Genomic DNA, 21,762 nt, shown 5'->3' on the forward strand with positions numbered 1-21,762 from the left:
ATTACATAGCAGGAAAATCAATTTGATATGACTGCTGTTTTCGAAAATTTTCCACCAGCTTTGTGTCAACCTTGCTCCGCCTTGAATTGATTTTACGTTCACAGTTTAGAGCAGGGTTTCGTTCGGAGCATCATTCGTGCAAAAGGGTCACGAACGGTATTAAAGGTAGACACATCCGCTTGTTATAGTACTGAAAACTGCGATGAACACTCTTTTTTGTTATCATTACTGATATTTATTCAGTTCTGCACATTTGTCGGTAGTTTTATGCCACAATTGATGCACTACAATCACCTCTCAGCTGAGGGCGTTGACTAGATCAGCCTCAATCATTCCAAGAGCATCAGTGAGGGCTTCATCTACTGAATAGAAAAGCCAAAACCAATTTTGGAGGCATATTTGAGCTTTAGAGATATCTCGGTAAAAAAGAAAAATGTAAAACATGGTCGCTTTTCTTCAAAGTGTTTCAGGAAAGATTTGAAGTTACTCGAGAAAATTGGTTTTTGAGGTAAAGATACGGCTTTTTCAGCATATTACTGCAATTTTGGGGGACAGCTGAAAATAGGTGAATCGTCTTTAGTAGTAAGCTGTTGAACTAACTTTTAATATTTAAATTCTTAACGAGATGAGTTAGGTGCCTAGTTGCAATTAGATTTGTAGCCGGTAGTTAGAAGTAGCCACATCAGTTCGATTACCGTTTGTGCTGTGGTTCGACAAAATTTAGCTTTTTTGACTAGTTGCCTGCACCGGAAAGTTGCTTTGCCTGCATATTCGAAAGCCAATGTATTTTGGCACGGTGCAGTCAAATTTTGTCGAGCCACAGCGTCGAGGATATTGACATTTTCAAAACTTTAAAAACTTAAATGGCTATTACTAACGACCGGGTACAAATCTGCAGATGCAACCGTTTGCCGAGATGTGATAGTTAAAAAGTTCATTATCAGAAAGTAGTTAACCAGTAAACTACTTAAAACAATTTACTGGCTTTCCGGTGTCCGTCAACGTTGGTAGTACTATGCCGCAAAAGTAATATTTTTACCCTAAGAAATCTCTTTTTGAAATTACTTAGTGAAACATGAAACAGCCTGTATACATGGCGAACGGAGGAGACAGACGTTTTTCTTTACAGGGTATCAGCTACCTGGTTAGCGTCATGTACAACACACCCTACTACAACCCGGCTGCTAATGCTCAAGCCTATGGGAACTACGGCTACGATCCTGCCGCGTACGGCCAATACGGCTACGACCCTGGAGCCTACGCACAATCCTTTTATGGACAGCCGCAGTATGGACAGACGCAGTATGGACAGACGCAGTATGGGCAGGCATCAGGCGAACAAAGCCCAGTCTTCCCTTTGGCCACTTCCGAAGGTAGGAAGCCGCGCAGACTGAGGCGCTGACTTGGAACTATAAGTGATTAGCCGGTGCGGGTAATTCATTTTACCCCTGTGTTCAGCACCTTCATTTTTCGAGTTCCTCAAAGATGGCGGCCATTGCTATGGATAATTAAGTGTGTGCTCATTATTCGCGCAGTAGCACAATTGCACATACGGTGGCCGCACTAGTCTTCAAAGTGATCGGTATTGCTCAATCGCTTTGAAGCCTCTTGAGCCTTGTTTTTTTGCCTTTCGAAGGAACCCTTCCTTGACTCAGCAGTGAAAGAGTGCTTATGTTTCTCCTATTTTTCTTTATGTAAGTGGTCATCTATGAAGTGCGTGATACACTTTGCAAGAAAACGTTCTTTGTAGGCAGGCGCCTAGTATCTGTATTACCGCGAATGCGGAAGTTCATCGAGAACCATCTTATGCTACCGGTCTCATCAAGACAAACCCTTCAGGCTCTCATCGAGGCATATAGCCTAACGAGGCTTCCTTCATATATATGTCATAATGACCCCTCATTTCACTTGCCTTGTCTTCTCATTGGAGTCACATGGCTATATGTGTCAAATGGTCTTCCCTTCTGTGCTGCGGCGATTCTTCGCTGCATGTGCTGTTCAGGTCAAGAACGATACGCTAACAGTGCGTACGTATCTACCATGCAAATGGGCTCGCTGATATACGTATCTACCACGCAAATGGGCTCCCTGATATTGCATGGCGAGAAAAATTGGCCATGAAGCATTTTAGTTCGCTTAAAATGCCGCCATTTCGTAAGGCTCAATTATTAGTCGCAGGTAGACCTCGCGGACTTCATTCCCGTAGCTGCTCCACAGCTTATTTCTGAAACACGAGGCGGGGTCAGGGAAGTTTCCAACTAAAGGGCGTACGGCACTGATGCCATTACCGGGAAATAAACATTTAGCGAATTGTTCCTTGTTTTTAACCTGCTTACTGCGTCCGTGCCGATGATGAATTTGTCTGGACTTGTCTGTAGAGATAGAAATGCAAGCTGGCTGAGGGCAAGAGGGTACTGTCAGATTGCACAGCCTTACGAATGTTTATTTATATCGTGACAACATCCACTGCCCGGTGCAGATGAGTCGAAGAGAAGAAGCACGGAAATCGGGGAAGGGAGCAAGCATGCGTTCTAATTATGCTGCTGAAACGTGCATTTTCTGATTAGCTGTTCTGCCTCGTGAAAAGCAACCATCCAAAGCAAGTTTTATGGAAGAGTTCTGAGAAGGCCTCTTCAATGTTCTATGCGGTCTATGTGTTTGGTTCGAGATTAGTGCTAACGTTCCAAGTACGACACCAGGCCACCGTTCCATTTGCGGGTAGCATCTCAATAGAGTTTGTATTAATTAATCTATTGCACTCTTATCGAAACAGGTCTACATAGTTTTTCTCAAAAAACCATTGCATCTATTTTTTTTTGGCCATGCTGGGCCGTTTGTCCCAAATGTATGTTTTTTTTAGATCTTGCACGCACTATATGCAGCGGACCAAAAAACTGGTCTCATACAGCTTCTTGGGGCTCCAATGCATAGCAGGCGATGATCGGCACTGTTTGCTTCGCGCTAATTACAGCAGCGTTGCAGACCCTCACTCCAAGAGCTTGAATTGTGGAGGACGCCCTTCCCTTTGCTTTCTTGCCCTCTCCCTCGTCTCTCAGCGCTGATAAATCTCTCGGTACGTTGTGTTAACCTTGGTTTGAGTTTTCTTTACTTTTGGATTGCTTCAGAACTCTTTAAATTTGCAGACTTTTATAACCCGCCTTGAATGTCTGTTTTGCGCCGGGAGAAGCCCAAGCAACGTGCTTTATAAAATCGTTAGCTCATTGTTGCTGAAATTTGGTCACAGGCAACATGCTCGTTGCCTTGACTGTGGTTTAGATGTAGATGTTTTCATTATTTGCTGGTCCGCATGTCGAGACATCTCAGTGATGTGTTCTTCTTGTGTTTACCCTCATAACAGAGCCCAAGGACAAATGGTAAGTGAAATCAAGGACAGTACTTGCAGACTGCCCGTCATTCTTCCCTGCTTTTATTGACAAACGGCAGTCGCAACTCGCAACACTTCTTTTTTCTCCGGGAAAATGAAATCAAAGCATTAATTTTTATTACCCTGTCGCCGCAAATACCAATGTGTACAAGTGTAGGATCGCAGTGCTGATGTGGCTGATTTTTGTACAGTTTTCTTAGTAACAACACAGTAATCACCGGTCAGTTTATGAATAGAAAAAAATTGATTGAATTAAAATGAGAGTTAACTAAAAAGAGGTACGTGTAGGCTGTTATTCAGCGGTCCCAAGGAAGAGAGAGAATTGCCAATGTAAATAATCGGCCATGACTTCAGAACGGAAGGTGTGCATTACATTGCTTCCAGTTTTAACCAGCTCGGCCATTAGTGCTCTTGATATTTGAAAACTTGGGAAATCCAGTGTGCCATCAGAAAAGCAGCCTGACGCGACACAGTACTCTTGTTATATATATCTGGGGTCTCTACTACCTTCCTTGCAACAGGAGATTACTCAAAGACCGCCACAACGCTATTAGGCGCGTTTATATTGAAGGAAGGCAAGCTCAGTACAGAGTGGGAAATAATTTGGGGGAACGATGGCGCTGAAAAATTCGCACATGCACAAAGTGTTGGCAGCCGACAAGCATAGTTTTGGGAGAAATAAATGAAAGGTCTGTTTTCTCGTGTGTTTCACTTAGTCTGTATTGTGACAGTAACGCAAAGTGCTCATTTTATTTTGATATTTTATTTGTCGCCCGACCGTTATAACTGTTGTGTCTGATTTATACTCCATCTCACTATTTTTAGCAGCTATGCTTCAAGGCTACGATATTACCTCTATTGCGTTTTTTCCTTTTTGATCCGCTGAAGGTTTTCATACCTCGATCACACATTAATGCTGAAGAAAAGGTTATCTCTTGGCAAAAAAGTGTTAGTGGTACATTTATGCTATTTCTATTATTGCTCTATTGTTACTTTTGCCCATTTGCCCTGAGTGCACGTTTCTACCCAGGGAGGTCTGTGGAAAACGGCCACCTCGTCGGACGATGAAAAACGAACTCTATTAAAAGAAAGGTAGCAAGAAAATGTGTTATTCGACAAAGTGGGCTCACTCACGGCATGTAACGTGCAGCTTTTAGCGAACAGAGGCTTTATCTGAAATTGGCTGACCGCTGTAACTAAGTATCGCTTAACCGAAAGTCATTGTGGTCGAATATGGTTGTAGTCACTGTGTTGTAATCTGTGTTATAATCAACACAGTTTGAAACCTCTCTTAACAAACACTGTCTAAAGACTGTCGACAAAGCCTTTCGTACGTAATGAACAGAGTTAGGAAGCTCTCGACTCCGACTTTACCAAAGGGCTTAGGAAGGAACTGGCCGTCCGTTCTGGCATCATCTAAGGAAGGCACAAAACAGAAGCGGACCACTTTGTTTCAGTTTACTGACGTGCCAAAATACGTTTGTTCTATCTCTGGAAGAGCATTAGAAGGGTCATGGTGAGAAAGCCTGGCGCAGGCGTGATGGGTGAAAGGACGAAAGCGCAAGGAGGAAAGAAAGAGCCAAGGCCAAAAGCGAAATGGGGCAGGACGAGCAAGGGTACGCGCTCTCCGGAAGCAGCCATTGCGAGGGTGCGCGTCGGAGAACAGGAATGAAGGAAGAGTACCTGTGACGTAATTTTGTGCAAAACGGAAGGAACGCTTGGAGACTGAGGGCTGAGACTTGAACGACGCGCACGCTGGGAGGATGCACTTGTTTCACGGGCCTAAGCAGATGCTGCTTTGCTATGAAGGGTTGTCAAGTGAGCTGTGAGATCTTTGGTAGTGCGATAGAAGCGTTTTCATCAAGGAGTAGGGTGAGGCACAGGCGGGCGTGTGGTGCCGGCAACATGTTGGATGCCGTTTCTTCAAAGAGAACAAGACACAGCGAAGATATGACGTCAGAGAAATGGGACTTCTGCGCCCAGAAAAGAGAGGAAGCAGACGCAGCAAGCAACAACTGTAGCAGATTGAAGTGCAAGAAAATCGGAGAAAATGGAAACGACGAAGTCCGCGTGTGAATTGCAAAGCGAAATGGAAAAAAGGCTAACCTAACAAAACAGCGCTGTTTCAGCGATCATGGAAACGATTCACGCCCTTGCATTCCCGCCGGATCAAACATCCATAGCCAAGCACTTTTTTATAAGCACTTGAAAGTGCTTGATAGGTGTTTTGGCAGCTTTTTTGCTGCAATGCAAGGTGCTTTTAGCTGAGGACAAAGGAAATACCTTCACGGTTTGAAAGTTCTGGCGGCAGCAACCTGCCATAGTTCCCTCATAGCCCGAGTTGTTTTGGGATGTGAAGCCCATAAAACCCAACCAATAAGCTATTTAAAGTGATCCTATTGACAGACAGTGAGCATTGACTTGTTGCTGAAAATTAAGATTTCATACCGACTTGTAGCGATTCCGTTGCAGCAGGGAGTCAATGCGCGTGTGACTAAACCAAAATGTTGGCATCGTTAATAGCGCTTCGACTGGGATTCAATCGATCGCGATGAATTTTTCATTCGAGCGAATATAACGCTCCTAAGTTTAATCGTGAAACTGCGAGAAATCGTACTGTTATTACCTCAATTAGACAAGTCGAAGGTGAAAGGGACACCTGCGGAGCACTATTTATTTCTCTAAATCTGTTCGCAGGAAATGAGAAAATGGAGAGGAGCTCGACACTACTTCTCAAGGCAGTCATGTCAGATTGTTTTGAATGACGTTCTTAAGATAGTGGATAGAGCAGGTATAGCGTCCCTCTATTAATTTTCAGAAAAACACATCAGATATAGTTGAACGCTATTAGGAATCGTTGATGAGACCTTCTTCTGCTGTTTTTCTTTTTTCAGGGAAAGCAGCAAAAAGCCTGTCCTGCTGATGATGAGTGCAATGCTTTTATTCGTATTCGCCTCTGTGGCCATCACTGTTATTGTACTCAGGGGAGGTAAGTAATGACGCTTTCGAACACAGGTCGTCAGAGTGCACCAAAAGGAAACACAGTACCTACACGAGCATTTTTACGGTGACAGCTTCTGCGGTAGAATAATGCCAGCATCGGCGGACACCAGAAAAGAATTGAATGAAGTTAACTAGTTAATTATCGCTTTTTAACTGTCAGTGTTAGTTGTGACTAGAAATTTGTAGCTGGCAAGTATTTATATCTATGTTAATTGTCAGGATTTTGAAAATGTGAATACTCTCGGCGCTGTGGCCCGAAAAGTTAAATCTACATCGTGCGCAAATACATGCAGTTTCGAAATTAATGCAAAGAAACTTTTCCAGTGCACGTAACTGTTCAAAACAGCCAAGTTTCAAGGAGCCGCCGCACACAGGGTGATCACCTTTTGGAACATGTAAAAAGTGATATGGCTGTTATGACAGCCGGCTAAAAGTCTCTAATTGCAGCCATGTCTAAGTCTGATAGTTAGAAATGCAATTATTAAGAATTAGTTGAGCGGGTGATTGTTACCGCCATTCGCCTGTTTTCTGAAGTCCGCCAAAGCAAGTATTATTATGCCGTAGAAGCCGCGTTCATACAACAAAAAGCCTAAATAAAAAAAATTGTGGTTGTATTGCCTGCAACAGCTGTCTACTCAACGAAAGATTTGCTCACCATTCCGTGCCTGCTTATGACCTTTATTTCACTTTGAGAAGCAGAGCATCGCAAAAGAGTGACTTAAACTGGTCGGCATATTCACCCAGGCTGATTTGAAACAAAGTCGATGTGCAACCATAATTGACCGTGTCGGACACAATGGCAACCTCCAAATTTGGTTCGAATTATTTCCAAACTTTTCGCCTGGCCAACCACCAAAAGCTGACCCTGACCGATTTGGACCAAAATTGATGGCCAATCATAATTGAGCGTGCCATACAGGATAGCGACCTCCAAATTGGGTCCGGGTTTTTGCAAAATTTGCCCTCGGCGATTTGGGATTGCTTTCGCACTATGATATGTTTAACTATCTTAAAACTCTATGGTGTACCACGTCTACCAACGGTACATCATGCTGTCTCATGTCTACCATGGTGGCTTTCCTCTGGGCGCTGACCTTTCACATTTCAACTTAAATCAGTTTCCTCGAGGTAAAGCTACTGCCAGGTCACATGACGTCAACGTATGATCTGTATACAAGGAACGCGTAGCCGCGATTCCCTTATTAGCCATGGAAGAAGAGAGTCGGAACCATCTGTCTATCCATGGCAGAACTATTGCTCTACGTTTGGGTATAATCGTAGTTAAACCACGTTTAACCTTTTATACACTTAATGCACCGAAATAAACGCATTGCACAGCCACTCCTAAAACTTTCTCACAACTCGATAACAGAACGCAGAAAGTATCATTTACTGCTTTTAGATCTGTAGAGTTTCTCCATTTCAATAGCGAAGATCAAAATATTGTTTAACATAGACTAGCGTGTTGTCACGGTGTTTCTTCTCATATGAGCTTCTTATTTCTCATATTTTCGCGCAATTGATATGCGTTGAAGGCATATTTCACGTCCTAAAAATATGTGCAGTTTAGACCGTGCCTGGTCACGCACTTATCACCTAAGGATCTGTTACGCAAGCGCAGACAACAATGCACCTTCGCAGCGTCCTCTACCATTTCCACCACGCCGGAGGATGAGGGAAAAGGGCGCAACACTCCCCCCACAGTCGTCTTTAGCGGGAGTGTAGAGGTGCGAATATCGGCCTCTGACGTCCGGACGACGGAGACGTCAACGACCCTTCCACCGTTGACGGGTCAGTGCGACACTTGCTTTTGGCGACATGATTCGATTGACACGTTTTTGTTTACTTCTACCCGCAGCGGTCTCAGTGCTTACAGCGTTCGGCTGCGGAGCATGATGAAGCAGCATTGATTCCAGGACTCTCGTAGCGCCTATGCATTCTGACCATTCCAAACTCCTTTAAAAGGCAATTTATGTCGTAAAAGTACGCTTATTTGTGGTCTTTTGGGAGTACAGTAAGTTGTTAAGATTGGAATCCCCGGCACAGCCAATACCCAAAAGCTGCTTTTCGGTCCTAAGGAATTGCAAACAGAATTTCGCACCTGCTTTTTACAGCAATATTGCTTACTTCAAGACTAGCCAATAATTCACTCTCGATAATGTTATAGATGTCTTACGTTATGTGGTCACCGAAGGAGATTCTAGTTTATGGTCATTTTTTGGAAGCACCGATCCGGAATTATTAGCTTCCGCTCCATGAATGGTTCTTTCAGCCGGAAAATCAAAACGTTTGACAGCGCGTTTCCAATGAGTGACTGACTCATCGCTTCTGAATTTTTTATTCAAATACATTTGGCTGCCCTCTGCCCGCCTACCGTACATCTCTGAACGTGGGAAGAACAATGTCTACAATTCTCACAGCTGTTCTTTGTGTTAAATATAACCTGACGTTTACGGCAGAAGGGCGGGTCTCCATTCTGAAGTGCGCAGTTGGCAGTACCGACCGCAGTGCAGTGCAAGAAATTACCCGTCGCCGCCGCGGTGGCTCAGTGGTTATGGTGCTCGGCTGCTGACCCGAAAGATGCGGGTTCGATCCCGGCCGCGGCGGTTGAATTTCTTTGGGGGAGAAATTCTAGAGGCCCGTCTACTGTGCGATGTCAGTGCACGTTAAAGAACCCCAGGTGGTCTAAATTTCCGGAGCCCTCCACTACGGCGTTTCTCATAGCCTTAGTCGCTTTGGAGCATTAAACCCCATAAACCAAACCAAACCAGCCTTACTAACAGTTACGTGCTTTCCGCTGCACATGTTGTCTGCTTCTGTAATGTGAACATTTTGGGGACAAGGTCTTGGAGCCCACCTTTTTGTAAAAACCAAACATATTCAATTTGCTGATCTTTGGTCAAGTTGCCGCTACGCCACTGAAAACCAAATCATCCCCCTCATCATCATCATCATCATAAGGTTTTTGGGATAGTTTTTCTAGACTCAGAGAATGATCCACGCGGACCGCCTCAAAGAATTGGTGGACACGTTTGCAGGCGTCGGGCCGGAGAAGTTGATTTGCACCTACGGCCACAAGACGACGTCGGACGCGGTGATGGCGAGTGACGGTCTGTGCGACATCGCCTTCTACGACTCCATCTACGCCAACAACAGGAACCATCTTTTCGGCGGCGGCCCTTTCGAGTCGGATTTGATGACATTCATGCGTGCTGCCAGTAGATACAAAAGGACCACCCTGGGAGTAGCTTTTGCATTTCAGTGAGTGCTTTAGACCATTCATATCCTGTTATGGCGTTCGGAATTTCAAGACTTGGTCTGACCTCTCAGCAAACTTCGGGGCTCCAACAAACTGATGACCATATTTTCAATTATACTGCATTGTTTGTATCTGTATCACCTTTAAACAACAGTTTAGCATTTTTCTCTGCCAAGAAGACGTTGCTGAAATATCGAGGCTTCAGATAAAGGGCTTCGGCTGTACAGGAAGCAGCTTTGTCCAAAGTGTTAGTGTTATCTTTAGAAGCTGTTATCTCTTCACAGTGTCGGAAGAAAATGATAGCCACAATGCCCCATTTCCACGTACATTCGCTATTCATTTGTTTCGACGGAAGGTGATCATGGCTTTCTATATTGTCGTTCTACCAAATATTCTGGGTATAAAACTGCGGACTGTGTAAGTACCCAGTGCATTCTGTGCGTAGAGCACTATATAGAGATAACTAAAAGCTCTTCTGGGGTTTTCTTTATTTCCTCTCCCCTGTAGTCAGGACTTTTTTCATGTCGGACTTACGCAGTTACATGGACCGGCTGGGAAACGATCTGAGGCGACCGAATCCGCTGAACTTGTTCTGGCAGAGCCGGATCTACCATACCGCAGTACTCGACACGCCCTTGGACGCGATCCGTAGTCAAATGATGACGGTCGTTTCTAGACTGAAGGTATGTTTGAGCCTCTCTTAGTTATAGTACTCGGACTGCGCAACTAGGAGATGTAGTACAGATTGATAAGAATAACTTATTTGCAGATATGTGGTAGGAAATAAATACCTGTGGCCCGCCGAAACATAAAATGGCTTGATTGGCAGCCCACGACAGTGAATGCCCAATCTCTAGAAACGTTCATAAGTTGTTAAAAGTTAGTTGTGATACGTTTCCAGAAAGATGAATTAGGTTTGCAATTCGACGACATTGAAAGAATGCAACGTTTAACACTCGCCGGCCAAGCGAGCGAAATGTTTTTGTGCAAGCTCGGGATAACCACGATACACGATATTTCTATCAGGCCTCTCCGCTTCACAAAACCCCCGGGGGGGGTCAGGATAACATGATCTACGGCGGCGGTACATTTCCAACGTAGAAATCCTTGCTTTGATTTAAGAAAAGTAACACTATCTAAGCCAAAGGCCGCAAAGTATATCGGGCGGCTAATGTATAAGTGAAGGGAGCGAAAGTCTGGAATTTCACGGTTTGTGACGGCCTCATCGAGCTTCTTACTTCTCCGAACCTCTGGTGGAAGGTGCAATTGTTTAGATATTGAAATTGTTCCGGGTAGAAATAGCGTATTAATGCCTGTATATGCCGAATTTTTCATTCTCTACTTTGCATTCTTAGGTCCTTAGGAGATCTCATACCATTCCTTGAACACTCCTGCAACCTTTAAGCGATGTGCCACTGCTCCGAGATGGCAGGTGTCGCATCGGTGGGGCATGAGCGACCCAGGTTCCTCTACCACAGCAACCACTCGCGGCCATTCTTAAACTGAAATGCCATCTGTCACGACGGTCCATTTACTCACAGTCCGGTGGGAGGTTGTGATCACGCCTCAGGATGACGTGACCTAGGTGCCCCGCCTCAGTTGCGTCTCCGAGGCTTTTTCACTCAGAAGGACGACGATGCTTACGATGACGCGAGATTTACTGCTGAACAGGCGCATTTAGGCCATCGCGCTAATACCCTGTGCCTTAGCGCTCTTTAGGCAGAGCTGCTATTGCACCATTCAAATCTACCAATATCACCATCGAAGAAATCCCGAGCAAATCGCTTTTTGCTTTGGTTGTTTCTTCTACAGGTTTTAGATAACCTCTCGGAGACCCAAAGGGCACTGAACCATAGTGCACTCACAGCTGTGGCAGCGCCATCTCCCGGGAGGCAGTGGATACACTTCTTTGAAGAAGAGTTCAAGTGAGCTTCGGTCGTTATATTGCGAACGAGGGATGGAGGGGATATTTCAAAAAGCGATGTTCAGAGGTTAACCAAGGATGTCCGAGGAAAATGCGCAATGAAACCTAAGAGCAATGCTCTGGGAAACTTACTGTGTTTTAACATCACTTCAGCAGCGCAGTGCCTAATCCACGCAATTGTGCGCTGTGAGCGCTCTCGCCTCTTACCCGACAGCATGGTGACAGCATTGTGGAACTTACAACTAACTACCGCAAATAGCTTTCAAAATTGATGAACGTTAGGGCGGTCCTTTATAGTACGCTGACCTCTCACGGCTATTGCGACCACGGGAACCGCGAGCCGGTCAAGACTTTTTTTTTGTGTGTGTAAGTAGTGTTCTAAGGCCGTTTCTTCATTTGAGGTCGCGTGTAGCACGTGGCTACAATCTTTACAGCTTGGTAAAAATGAGCCTGATTATTAAGAGCGTGTTCCATTCATTACGTATCTGTCGTTCTCTGTGGACAAAAGATAACCAGGTAGCGCATGGTTATCCAAGCTATTCATTTTCTGCTGCATGTTTCAATCACAATGTTGCACACTACGTTCATTCGAGTATAACTCAGTTTTTAAAAACGCCTAAGTGGAAAAGGCATTTAGATATTAATCAATTTTCTGCGTCCTCGTACCTAAGTCTGAGACAGGGCTTTCAGCGTGCGCTGGAAAATGGCGCTGACTGAGAAAAGCAGGGAATGATTCGAAGAATATCTTAAGAGCAACTGAATTTGAGGAAGCACTTTAGGTTGGATTAGTCTCTGAAATTAATTGTCTTCCACACTGCGACAGGTCATGCGCAAATGAATTGTGATTTGGTGTATGGGGTTTAACATATCACAGAGGATATGAGGGGCGCCGTCATAGAGGGCTCCGGATTATTTAGACCACCTGGGGTTTTTTAACGCGCACTGACGTCGCACACTACTCGGGGCTCCAGCATTTCGCCTCCATCAATATGTGACCACCCTTACCGCAATCAAACAAGCGTTTTTCGGATCGTTTTTCGTGGTGGTTGGTGTATAAGGAACAAATGAGAATAAAGGAAAAATCGCTGTCTCGCATATGAATACGCATCGCATGAAAGGAGATCGTTACGTGGTGCGCATGCTCTTTGCAAAGAATACACACAACAGAGCGCTCTGTTGTGTGTCTTCTCTGTTCCCTTTAAATGTGCTGTGGTCATGAGATGCACAACAGTTGCAATGAGCAAGCAGTTTGCAAGAGTGCACTTCAGGGGCAGTTTCCGTTTGAGTGCTGCAGCTTAGTGGAGTCTTAAAAGAATTGGTGCAGGGCGACTTTCAGGGAAAAAAAAAATAACACTTTGTTGTTATTACTTAGAGCTTTTTAATTATACCGGGCTCTCCGGCGGTGGACCTAAGAACGCCACTCAGCCGTGGCAATATGTAGACTTACATGCGTTTACTGTTGAATTATGACGCTTTATTTCTACAGTAATTTGTAGTTTTCGTCTTGTAATAGTCAAATCTTAGAGGGCTACATTTGAGCCTTTGTACAGAATGCACCGACTGTGCTTGTCTCATGTGTATGCGTTCTCGAATCGGTGCATTGCAGTAGGCTTCACTTCGTCCCGCACTTGCTCGTTGTTTACGGCCACTATCCGTTCGGGGACAACACTATCGACAACTGCGCTGTCATGCCTCCCGCCCGGTTATCGACGGTCCCCTTGCCATACGAGTTCAGTGGGAGCTACCTCTACGACATGGTGAGTTTGTGTGCCGATTGGAGGGCGCGTTTTCTACAGAAGAGTTTTAGTGAAAGACAAACCTTTTCTGCCTTTATTTAGAAGGAAAGTTTGGGCTCGCATTTAGAAACTTGGAAAGAAAGTAGCTTCTTGTGGTGTTATTAAGACTGCTGCGAATAGTCCGGAGAGGCCTCCGTTCAATACGATGCCGACGCGTGGTAGCGTTCATTTCGCGGAGCCCCGTATAAGAGGGCAAATGTGCTTCTTGAATGTGCTGGTCAAATGTTTAGGGGAAGCCCCCAAGTTGGAGTAGATTTGTAATAAGGGAGTAATTACTCATTAACATCCACCCGAGCGAAGCCATACGGCTACAAAGAAAAGCTATACAGGTGTCTCAGAAACTTCGTAGTTGAAGAAAAATTCGTCCTGGTCCGGGGTTCGAACCCGGGACCACTGCTTTACCGGAGCAGTCGCTCTGCCAATTGAGCTAACCGGGACGGCAAGCTTATGGTAGGGCGAGAACGAATTGATCAATAACTCGAAGTGGGAACTGGGCTGTTGACCAGCATAGTTCCCACTTCGAATTATTGATCAATTCCCTCTCGCCATACCATAAGCTTGCCGTCCCGGTTAGCTCAATTGGCAGAGCGACTGCTCCGGTGAAGCAGTGGTCCCGGGTTCGAACCCCGGACCAGGACGAATTTTTCTTTAACTACCAAGTTTCTGAGAAAGCTGTATAGCTTTCTTTTGTAGCCGTATGACTGCGCTCGGGTGGATGTTAATGAGTAATTACTCCCTTATTGCTTCTTGAATGTGTACCTTTCTCTAAGTGAGCGCTGTTGGAGGCTGGCCTGGGAAATATGCGTAATACTTTGTCATAGAAATCTTTCTTCCTCAGTGACTCTACATGGACAACGTTACCTCACACGTGTTCAAAAATTGCATGTGCGATGGCAGAACATTGCCCACTTGGCTGAAATATTATGAGGAAGGAAAAGAGCCAAGGCCGTCCCGGCTCAGTTGATTGCAACGGAACTTTATTGTAACGCAATATGTAGAAAGTCTACTTCATATACTAGTTAGTGAGTGAAAGTAAAAATGGTAGAATGCTATTTCTTCCTGTTGTAACAATTACCAAAGCTGGTCAAAAACGTAGCCTAAGCAGAAGGCACAGCAAGAGGCCACAGGAAAGGCCTCTCCATGTATGTCATTTCAATTGGGATGCCATGTCTTTGGTCATGACTTGAACGCGCAATAGTATTTCATCAGCAGTACTGCACACCAACATTTGCTTTAGTGCACCGGCCCGTATGATAGATTTTTATACTGCGAGTAAGGATGTAAAGGGGCCCACAATGCAACCTAAAATTCTGCTCACAACTAGCAGGCAAGGAATCGTTAGGTATCATGCCTAGTGCTAAAAACTCGTCCCCAAAGCAATACACTGTCGTTATCACTGATAAGAAACGTTTGTCGGCTAAGGCAGTGCTAATGGAGTACCCAGGCCATTTCATTCAAGGTTCTGGTGTGTTGTCTTTTGAAAACCTGCACCAACTAGAAATATGCTTAGCAAAACTCATTCAGCGGTGTCATGTCATCAAAGTTCATGTTCCTATTTTTTAAGGCAAATCATCCAGTTCATGGTGCTGAAAGCACGCGGAGGAAAAATGGCTAAACTCTCAGCTATGAAGCAAAGCATAGCAGGTCTCGGTGGTTGCTTCGAAATTGTCAGAGTACCCCTGCGGTGTCACGGTAGCGACTATGCCAGTAGTGGTTATATTCGAGCAATAGTGCGCATGGGCTGAAAGCACACTTAATGTAGGAAACTGTGGTATAGCAGAAAGAACTCAATTAAAAACGCTCAAAGATGAAGCAAAGCAAATATGAGCAATTTTCAAAACGTGCGAAGTGATCATACCATTATTGGGAAGGGTTCAGAAAAGCCAAACAATAATTTTGAAACAAACGTTTGGAGGTATAACGACAGAGCATGCGGCCTAAGAATAGCATCAGTAGCCGACGTCTCAATAGAGGTAAATTATGTAAGGTAGTAAGGTGGTCGAATAATGCATATTAGGTGCCCTTTACCATTGCGATAGGCAGCTAGTTGCTATTAGAGGTTTGTGGTACAGAAGGCTAAGTGTCCTGTAGTCTTTTGGGTACCGTTCGCGGGCTTCTGTTCTCCGTAGCTTGCTCCTCGTCTTCCCATTTGCAAGCGGGACTAAGAAGACCACGTAACTCATGCTTTACCTTGTGACAGTTCATGCGGTGTAACTGCGAGCATTCCATATTTGTGATCTCCGCAAAATGCGCAGAGTCCACAATTTGTGCATCATATCTTCGAACGTAATTGCCATTTAAAAATTCCAAAAACTGATATGTTTACTTCTGGCGAGTCGCTTGAAATAGCTAATTACAACGAGGCACCCAGCTGCACACAGTGAAAAACTTATGCATTATCGTTAAACCGTAAAAGAAAACCGTAAAGAAAAGGATAAAGGAGGGAGTGACAGTAGAAAAGAAGAGAAATGTGGCGTAGTGGAGGGCTCCGGAAAAATTTCGACCACCTGGGGATCTTTAACCTGCACTGACATCGCACAGCACACGGCTGCTATCATTTGCGTGTTTTCTGCCGTACGTCTCCACAGATATTATACGGCCTCAAACGCGGTCATGTCAGCTGAACAAATTTAGTTTCAAAAATTACTCGCGGGCTTCTCTTAATTAAAACTCTGCTACGCATGCGACATACGCAATGATCTAAGGTGGTCTTCAGAGAAAATCTGGATTGTTCTCTATCAACCAGTCCGTGGGCCCGCATGGCGTGCGGGATTTGGAGAAGCGACAGGTGCCGACCCACGCGCTCCTCTCGGTCACCATGAAGGGCCGCTGGACAAGAGCCAAGCAGGGACAGCCGTTCGAGTTCTTCTCGCAGTGCGAACGGAACCACCGGACGCCGTCATTCGGCAGCTACACTGAGGTGAGTGAGCGAAGCCTCGCGACCTGTAGCTCAAGCCCTCCGTGTTGGTATCCTACTGGGAAGCAAGCGATGCTGCCGATTGTTTTCTCTTCCCAAATGCTATCATGCATGGACGAGGTTTTGAACGCTCTGCTTTATGGTTTATGGGCGTTTGACGTCCCAAAGCTACTCAGGCTATGAGGGACGCCGTGATGAAGGGCTCTGGAAATTTCGACCACCTGGGATTCTCTAACGTGCACTGACATCGCACACTACACGGGCCTCTAGAATTTCGCCTCCATAGAACTTCCATCAACGCGACCGGGATAGAACCCGCGTCTTACGGGTCAGCAGTCGGTCGCCATAACCAATGAGCTACCGCTGCGACCGAGGGTGGGAAAGGGAGCGTACCATTGGCTATAGCGTCTACTGGGATCTTTTTTTTATTAGAGTACTGTCTCAGAATGTTTGTGAGAACCGCCACCTGTATGCCAGCCTCATTTTAATATCCTGCGTGACCGACTGTAGTGACATGCGTAGAGACTGGATATAATATGGCCAAAATTATCCTTTAAAACAAACACAAGTTGCTGAGCTTGGCACAAAAACAAAACAAAAAATGCACTGCTAAGTAAAAAAATGGCACTACCTTAACTGTTATATCAGGCAGTGTGTGCACTGAGGTGAGAAGTAAAAGTCTTCGTGCGACTTAACTCGACGGAGGCGTAGGAATACCACCGGCAGCAAGCGTTGTGGCGGTAAATATTCTTATGGCGCTGTCTGTATTGGCTTCACATTTCTCATCACAAATTCCCCGGTGTGATTTCACTATTTTCTATCAGGAAAGAGGAAATGGAAGGTACTGGTTAGAGTCAATAGAACCAGTCAATAGTTGCACGGTACTGGCTGCGTTTGTTGGCCCGATCTGTGGAGTCAGGTTCGTCCAGAAGTTCTTGCAACGAATATTTTTAAAGAAAAAAAAACAAATAGCGCTGTGTCTATTTAGACTCGGCAATTATGCCCCCATCACCAATGACGGTGGTGATGGTTAAGATTTTATATCTGGATAGTTGTGATAGTTCAGATTTCAATGTCTTTCTTTCAGGTGTGCAAGGATAGAAATTACGCGTCCAACCTAAGGTACCGATCCTTCCACTACGCCATGCTTACGTACGAAACCACTAACCGGACATTGTTTGCGTATGACAACGAAGTTGGACTGGCCACAAAAGTACGTGTTACGATCGTATCTTTCCTATTTCGTGCGCACACATTGTATATGCAATATGCAATATCAGCACCGGGACAGTAAATTACTGAATTATAACACATAATTTACTTAAGTATAGTTTTCTACATTCTCTTTGCGTACACCTGCTGCAGAGACTGCTGTAGGAATGGAAAATGCACCAATGCATATGTGGGTTGGGATGAGTTCTCGGCCAAACAGCTATCTCGGCGGCAAACGCCAAATCCCACAATAAAATTTTTTTACTCAATTTAGCCTTCTGTAGCGGTCCTGTGTCATGTACAACATCCTTAGACAGAAAAATTGTAAGAGACTGTTATGAAAATATTGAAGATAATGGGCCATTATTCATAGGGGTAGCAAAAGTATTTTCTTAACGTGTTACAGTCGATCGTATCGAATAGTTAGGACTGCCATAAAAAAAAAATGAGAACGCTTTTTACTATAGCGAAAACATTAATAGCAAAAGAATGCAAGACTGCCACCTGGTTGTTGTCTGTGCATGTATTGAATGTTATACTAAAATTTTGCATTGCATAAGAAATGGCGTTCATAAACTGTTTCCCACTCAAAACACTTTTGTCGAGAATTGGTGGGTATGAAACCCGTTCTGAGGCACTATCAATCTTCACCCAGCTTCTCTCTAGCCATACAAAAATGAAAACAGTATAAAAGAAGTTTTCGCGTTCATAAAATGCAAATTGACTGTTTAACCGTGTCGAACACAAACCTACGAGCTGCTTCCAGCATTTTCATAAACAGAGTATTCAATGGCCAAGAAATATGTATATATCACAACGTGCGGGGGTGATATCACGGAAATGAAGGAATTCTATGCGGCCATATTTTGTAGTACGACCTGAGCCTGGAGAATATACGGAAATATTAGAAAGTGTTGTTGCGCGGAAGCAAGCAAACAGAAGGAGAACTTGAGTTATGGGGAAGTAGACGTTTAAAGGCCTCGAAGCCTAGCTCGACCGCTCCGTCTTCATCACCGCACGCAGCGCTGTCTTTCCCGTTGGCAATATGTGGTGCAACATACACTTTTTTGTGTTGTACGAGGCTGGCATAAGCTTTTCAATTAGATGTGGCTTAGTACTGCTGCTGTTGGCTCACAGCGCGATTTTATGAGACTTGGTACTCCAGCGACTTGGATGTTTTCAGCAGAATTTTTGAACTGCTCTTTATATTATGCCTCATTTCACAGTTGATAGATGCGCGCCCTACGTTAGAAACGGACCTGGATTATTTTATTTACTTTTTTGCTGATTACTGTTGTACGCCTCTTTCAATGGGCTGTTGGCCCCTTTCAATCTTGAGGCCAAACATGTTAGTGTCAATCTTGAAAACGTTTTACTGATAATGTGAACGCCATTATTTATCATGCGCCTTGCCAAAGCCGATACGCTGCTTATTATACGTACCTTGTCACTACAATACTGTAAATTTTGTTTTGTCTCTTTCTTCAATATTCGTAATTATAGTGGTCCACTTATCGCTGAGGACTTCGGAATCCGGGTTATGGAAAGCCATGTCGGTGTTTTGTTTTGAATCTCTTTTACACACAGTTATGCACGGTGAAAAACGAGGCACTGGACGTCACATTCGGCATCGCGGCCTACGACGTCGACTACGACGACTACGACAACAAGTGCGGGTCGTTGAACAAGTTCGGCAAGCACAGCCGCCTGACGGCGCTCCGGAAAATCACGGACTACTACAGAAATCTACCTAACGTGCTTTTCAATCAGGCACTGTGCATGAGAGCCGTGTCGTGAGGCCCAGTGGTTGGCCATTTCTGGCCACAGCCAAAAAAAAAAAATCTCTAACGTCCGTGCGTGCTACCGATATGAAGGAACAACGATTTAACAAGAAATAGCAGGGATACGTCAGCCGCTGCTGGTAGCAAAATATCAAGCAACTCACGATGTTTTATAATTTATTAACGTATAAAAAACACTAATTTGTCCATCCTCACTTCGATGGTTTTGGCAAGCTCATAGTAATGTTTTTTTTTCTCAAACTTGTTTTCCCAATTTATGGTATAAGAGAAATCTTGGTTTTCAATAAAAGCCAAGAAAATCTAGAGAAAAGATTTTACTTCGTATTGCCGCCAGCGCTGAGATGATAAACTCCAGCGAATTGGAAATATTTGGTAAACTCCATTTAAAATCTACAACCGACGGAACGCTACGGTGCGGTTTCAATGAAACTGAGCATTTATTCATTACGCCATAAAATTTCTCCAGTTTCTGAGCGTTCCCTGGAATTTTTCCTTCAATTGCTTGCAAGTACGGATTCCCTTATGCGCACCGCAAGATCGCGGGCGATAACTGCCAGAAAGTCCCTGGTATTCAAGAAGTAATTTTAGTAACGTTCCCGCTTAAGTCACTAGAGAAATGTAACAACACTTTGTGCTTTACTTTTCTCTTTCTAATAAATCAAAAGTCTGTGACGATAAGGCTTTCGTCTAACTTTCCTCTTAAACCAAATAAGGCAGTTCCACGTAAAGTGCCCATTTTCTTTTCTAGAGAGAATGGGGAACTTCCTCCAACTCGAAAAGCGTGACATTGTGCATTACATGTATCTGTTCTCTTTGGAGTACTGAGGCGAATATTCTAACCAAATGTTTGGTAGGTGACTAGAGTAAGAAACAAACATTTTTTACTTAAACGTACAAGATTAAAGTCCAGCAATTAATTGAAGCTCTAGTTCGTGCTGTGTTTGATGTCTAGAGATTTTCTCCGGCGTTAACCAAACAGTAGCTGAAAGTACTTTTTGTTAGTAAAATTAGACAAGGAAGTACTGGCAGTAGCACGTCGCATTTTCTTATACTTATCCTGCCCTGTTAGCGAACTCTGTTTGATGGCACACTTTCTAAATAAAAAAGTTACTTTGCTCCAGACAGTTATTATCTGTTGCATGTCTTCAAACAAAAAGAAAATGTCATTGTTTCTTTGTAGCATACAGCTCCTATCGTTTTATAGCTTTGCTGTCAACTCCATAATAGTCAATGTAAAAGGGTGTTTTCCGGCTTTTATTGGCTTTTTGTTTTGCGTGTGTATGTGCGCCCATTTTTTTATTAAAGCTGACTTTGCTCTATATGGTGATTTTCAACCTCAAGACGCTCTTTCCACGAAATTAACCTTTTTCGTTAATTAGTTAACTAATTAGTTTGTAAATGAAGCCATCCACAACGCGCTTTTATTATCCCCGGGAGAAGTTCTGAATATAACTATTTTCCTATGATGAAAATATTTGGGCATATGCAGTGAGTAGATGCCTAAATGATGTCTGAACACCAGGCACTAAATTTTGCTATAAACAGTTCCTGAAGTGTGTGTATTACTCAAGTTATTTTCTTTGTGGAACTTGTCCGCAGGAGCGTGTATTGCAACTCATTCGCTCCTCACCCAGCTTGGCTTAAACTGTCGCGTGCTACGCTTTACGGTCAATTTTTCATTCTTTGGCTTCTCTTAGTATGCTGATTTAGCCGTCCCTTTTTTCTGCGGTGAGATACCTCTCTTAACTGTGGTAGCGATTATTGTTAACTAGCGACATGTCATTGTTTTTCCCTGAGCCTAAACAGTCATCTTCGTATTCTTGTCTGAAAAGTGTGGCTGCTGAGCGGTAAGGCATTATGCGATTTACATCCACGCTGTGGAATCGTATGCAAATTGCGTCACTAAGAAATGCAAAGTACACGCGTTTCTGGGATACCAAGTGGGTTAACACGCGCCCACCTCACCTCTTACGCTGCAAACATTTGGCCAATCTGGATATGACGAGCAAGCTGGCGTCGGAACCCAAACTAACAGCAGGAAGTCACAGACACCTTCAGACACTGGTTCGATAAACCTATACTTAGAACGCAGTCGGTGCGACATGCGACTACAGAGCCATATTTTGCTGCGAGATATTGTGTCCGCTCCGTAATGCAATGCAACAAAAAGTGCCTGCAATGGCCTGGTTTTCAGTTCAAACTTCCGTTTTTAATTTCAGTTTCTGAACTTATGTTGTTACGAGGTCGAGACTGATTCCCGGGTGGTGGTGGTGGAAAACGTTTATTTGCTCTATTTTAAAATATTTTTTGCGGCTTCAGATGGAGTCTTCCATCTTACCACCAGGGTCAGTTCCTCTAGTCCAGGGCTCCACTGAGGGTAGCTGCCCTGCGTAGTCCTTGTTGGACTTTCAGGATGTCGCTGGATAGCATCCTCTGCCACTGTTCAACACTCGGGTTTTCAATT

The 21,762-nt window shown here is 44.2% G+C and overlaps 2 protein-coding genes across 3 annotated transcripts; both read left to right on the forward strand.

Annotated features, from left to right (window-relative positions):
- The first annotated feature begins 1,150 nt into the window (after positions 1–1,150).
- On the forward strand, positions 1,151–8,162 carry LOC149346558 (uncharacterized). 2 transcript variants are annotated; one of them, XM_089585415.1, is made up of 4 exons: positions 1,151–1,373; positions 3,359–3,374; positions 6,280–6,374; positions 7,954–8,162. In XM_089585415.1, exons 1-4 carry the CDS (start codon positions 1,154–1,156, stop codon positions 7,956–7,958), a joined length of 336 nt encoding a protein of 111 aa, XP_089441541.1. In that variant the 5' UTR covers positions 1,151–1,153; the 3' UTR covers positions 7,959–8,162. The 2 variants fall into 2 exon arrangements, with proteins under 2 accessions (XP_089441541.1, XP_089441540.1); XM_089585414.1 differs by lacking the exon at positions 7,954–8,162 and having other exon boundaries at positions 6,280–6,408.
- Positions 8,163–9,578: 1,416 nt separating this feature from the next.
- Positions 9,579–19,293, forward strand: LOC149346559 (uncharacterized). Its single transcript, XM_089585416.1, has 7 exons — positions 9,579–9,649; positions 10,186–10,330; positions 11,460–11,572; positions 13,178–13,328; positions 16,114–16,287; positions 17,372–17,497; positions 19,084–19,293. The coding sequence occupies exons 1-7, from the start codon at positions 9,585–9,587 to the stop codon at positions 19,291–19,293; spliced, it is 984 nt and encodes a 327-aa protein (XP_089441542.1). The 5' UTR covers positions 9,579–9,584.
- The last annotated feature ends 2,469 nt before the right edge of the window (positions 19,294–21,762 follow it).

This window comes from Amblyomma mixtum, chromosome 4, assembly GCF_055824585.1.
Source record: "Amblyomma mixtum isolate Tamu chromosome 4, ASM5582458v1, whole genome shotgun sequence".
NCBI lineage: Eukaryota > Metazoa > Arthropoda > Arachnida > Ixodida > Ixodidae > Amblyomma > Amblyomma mixtum.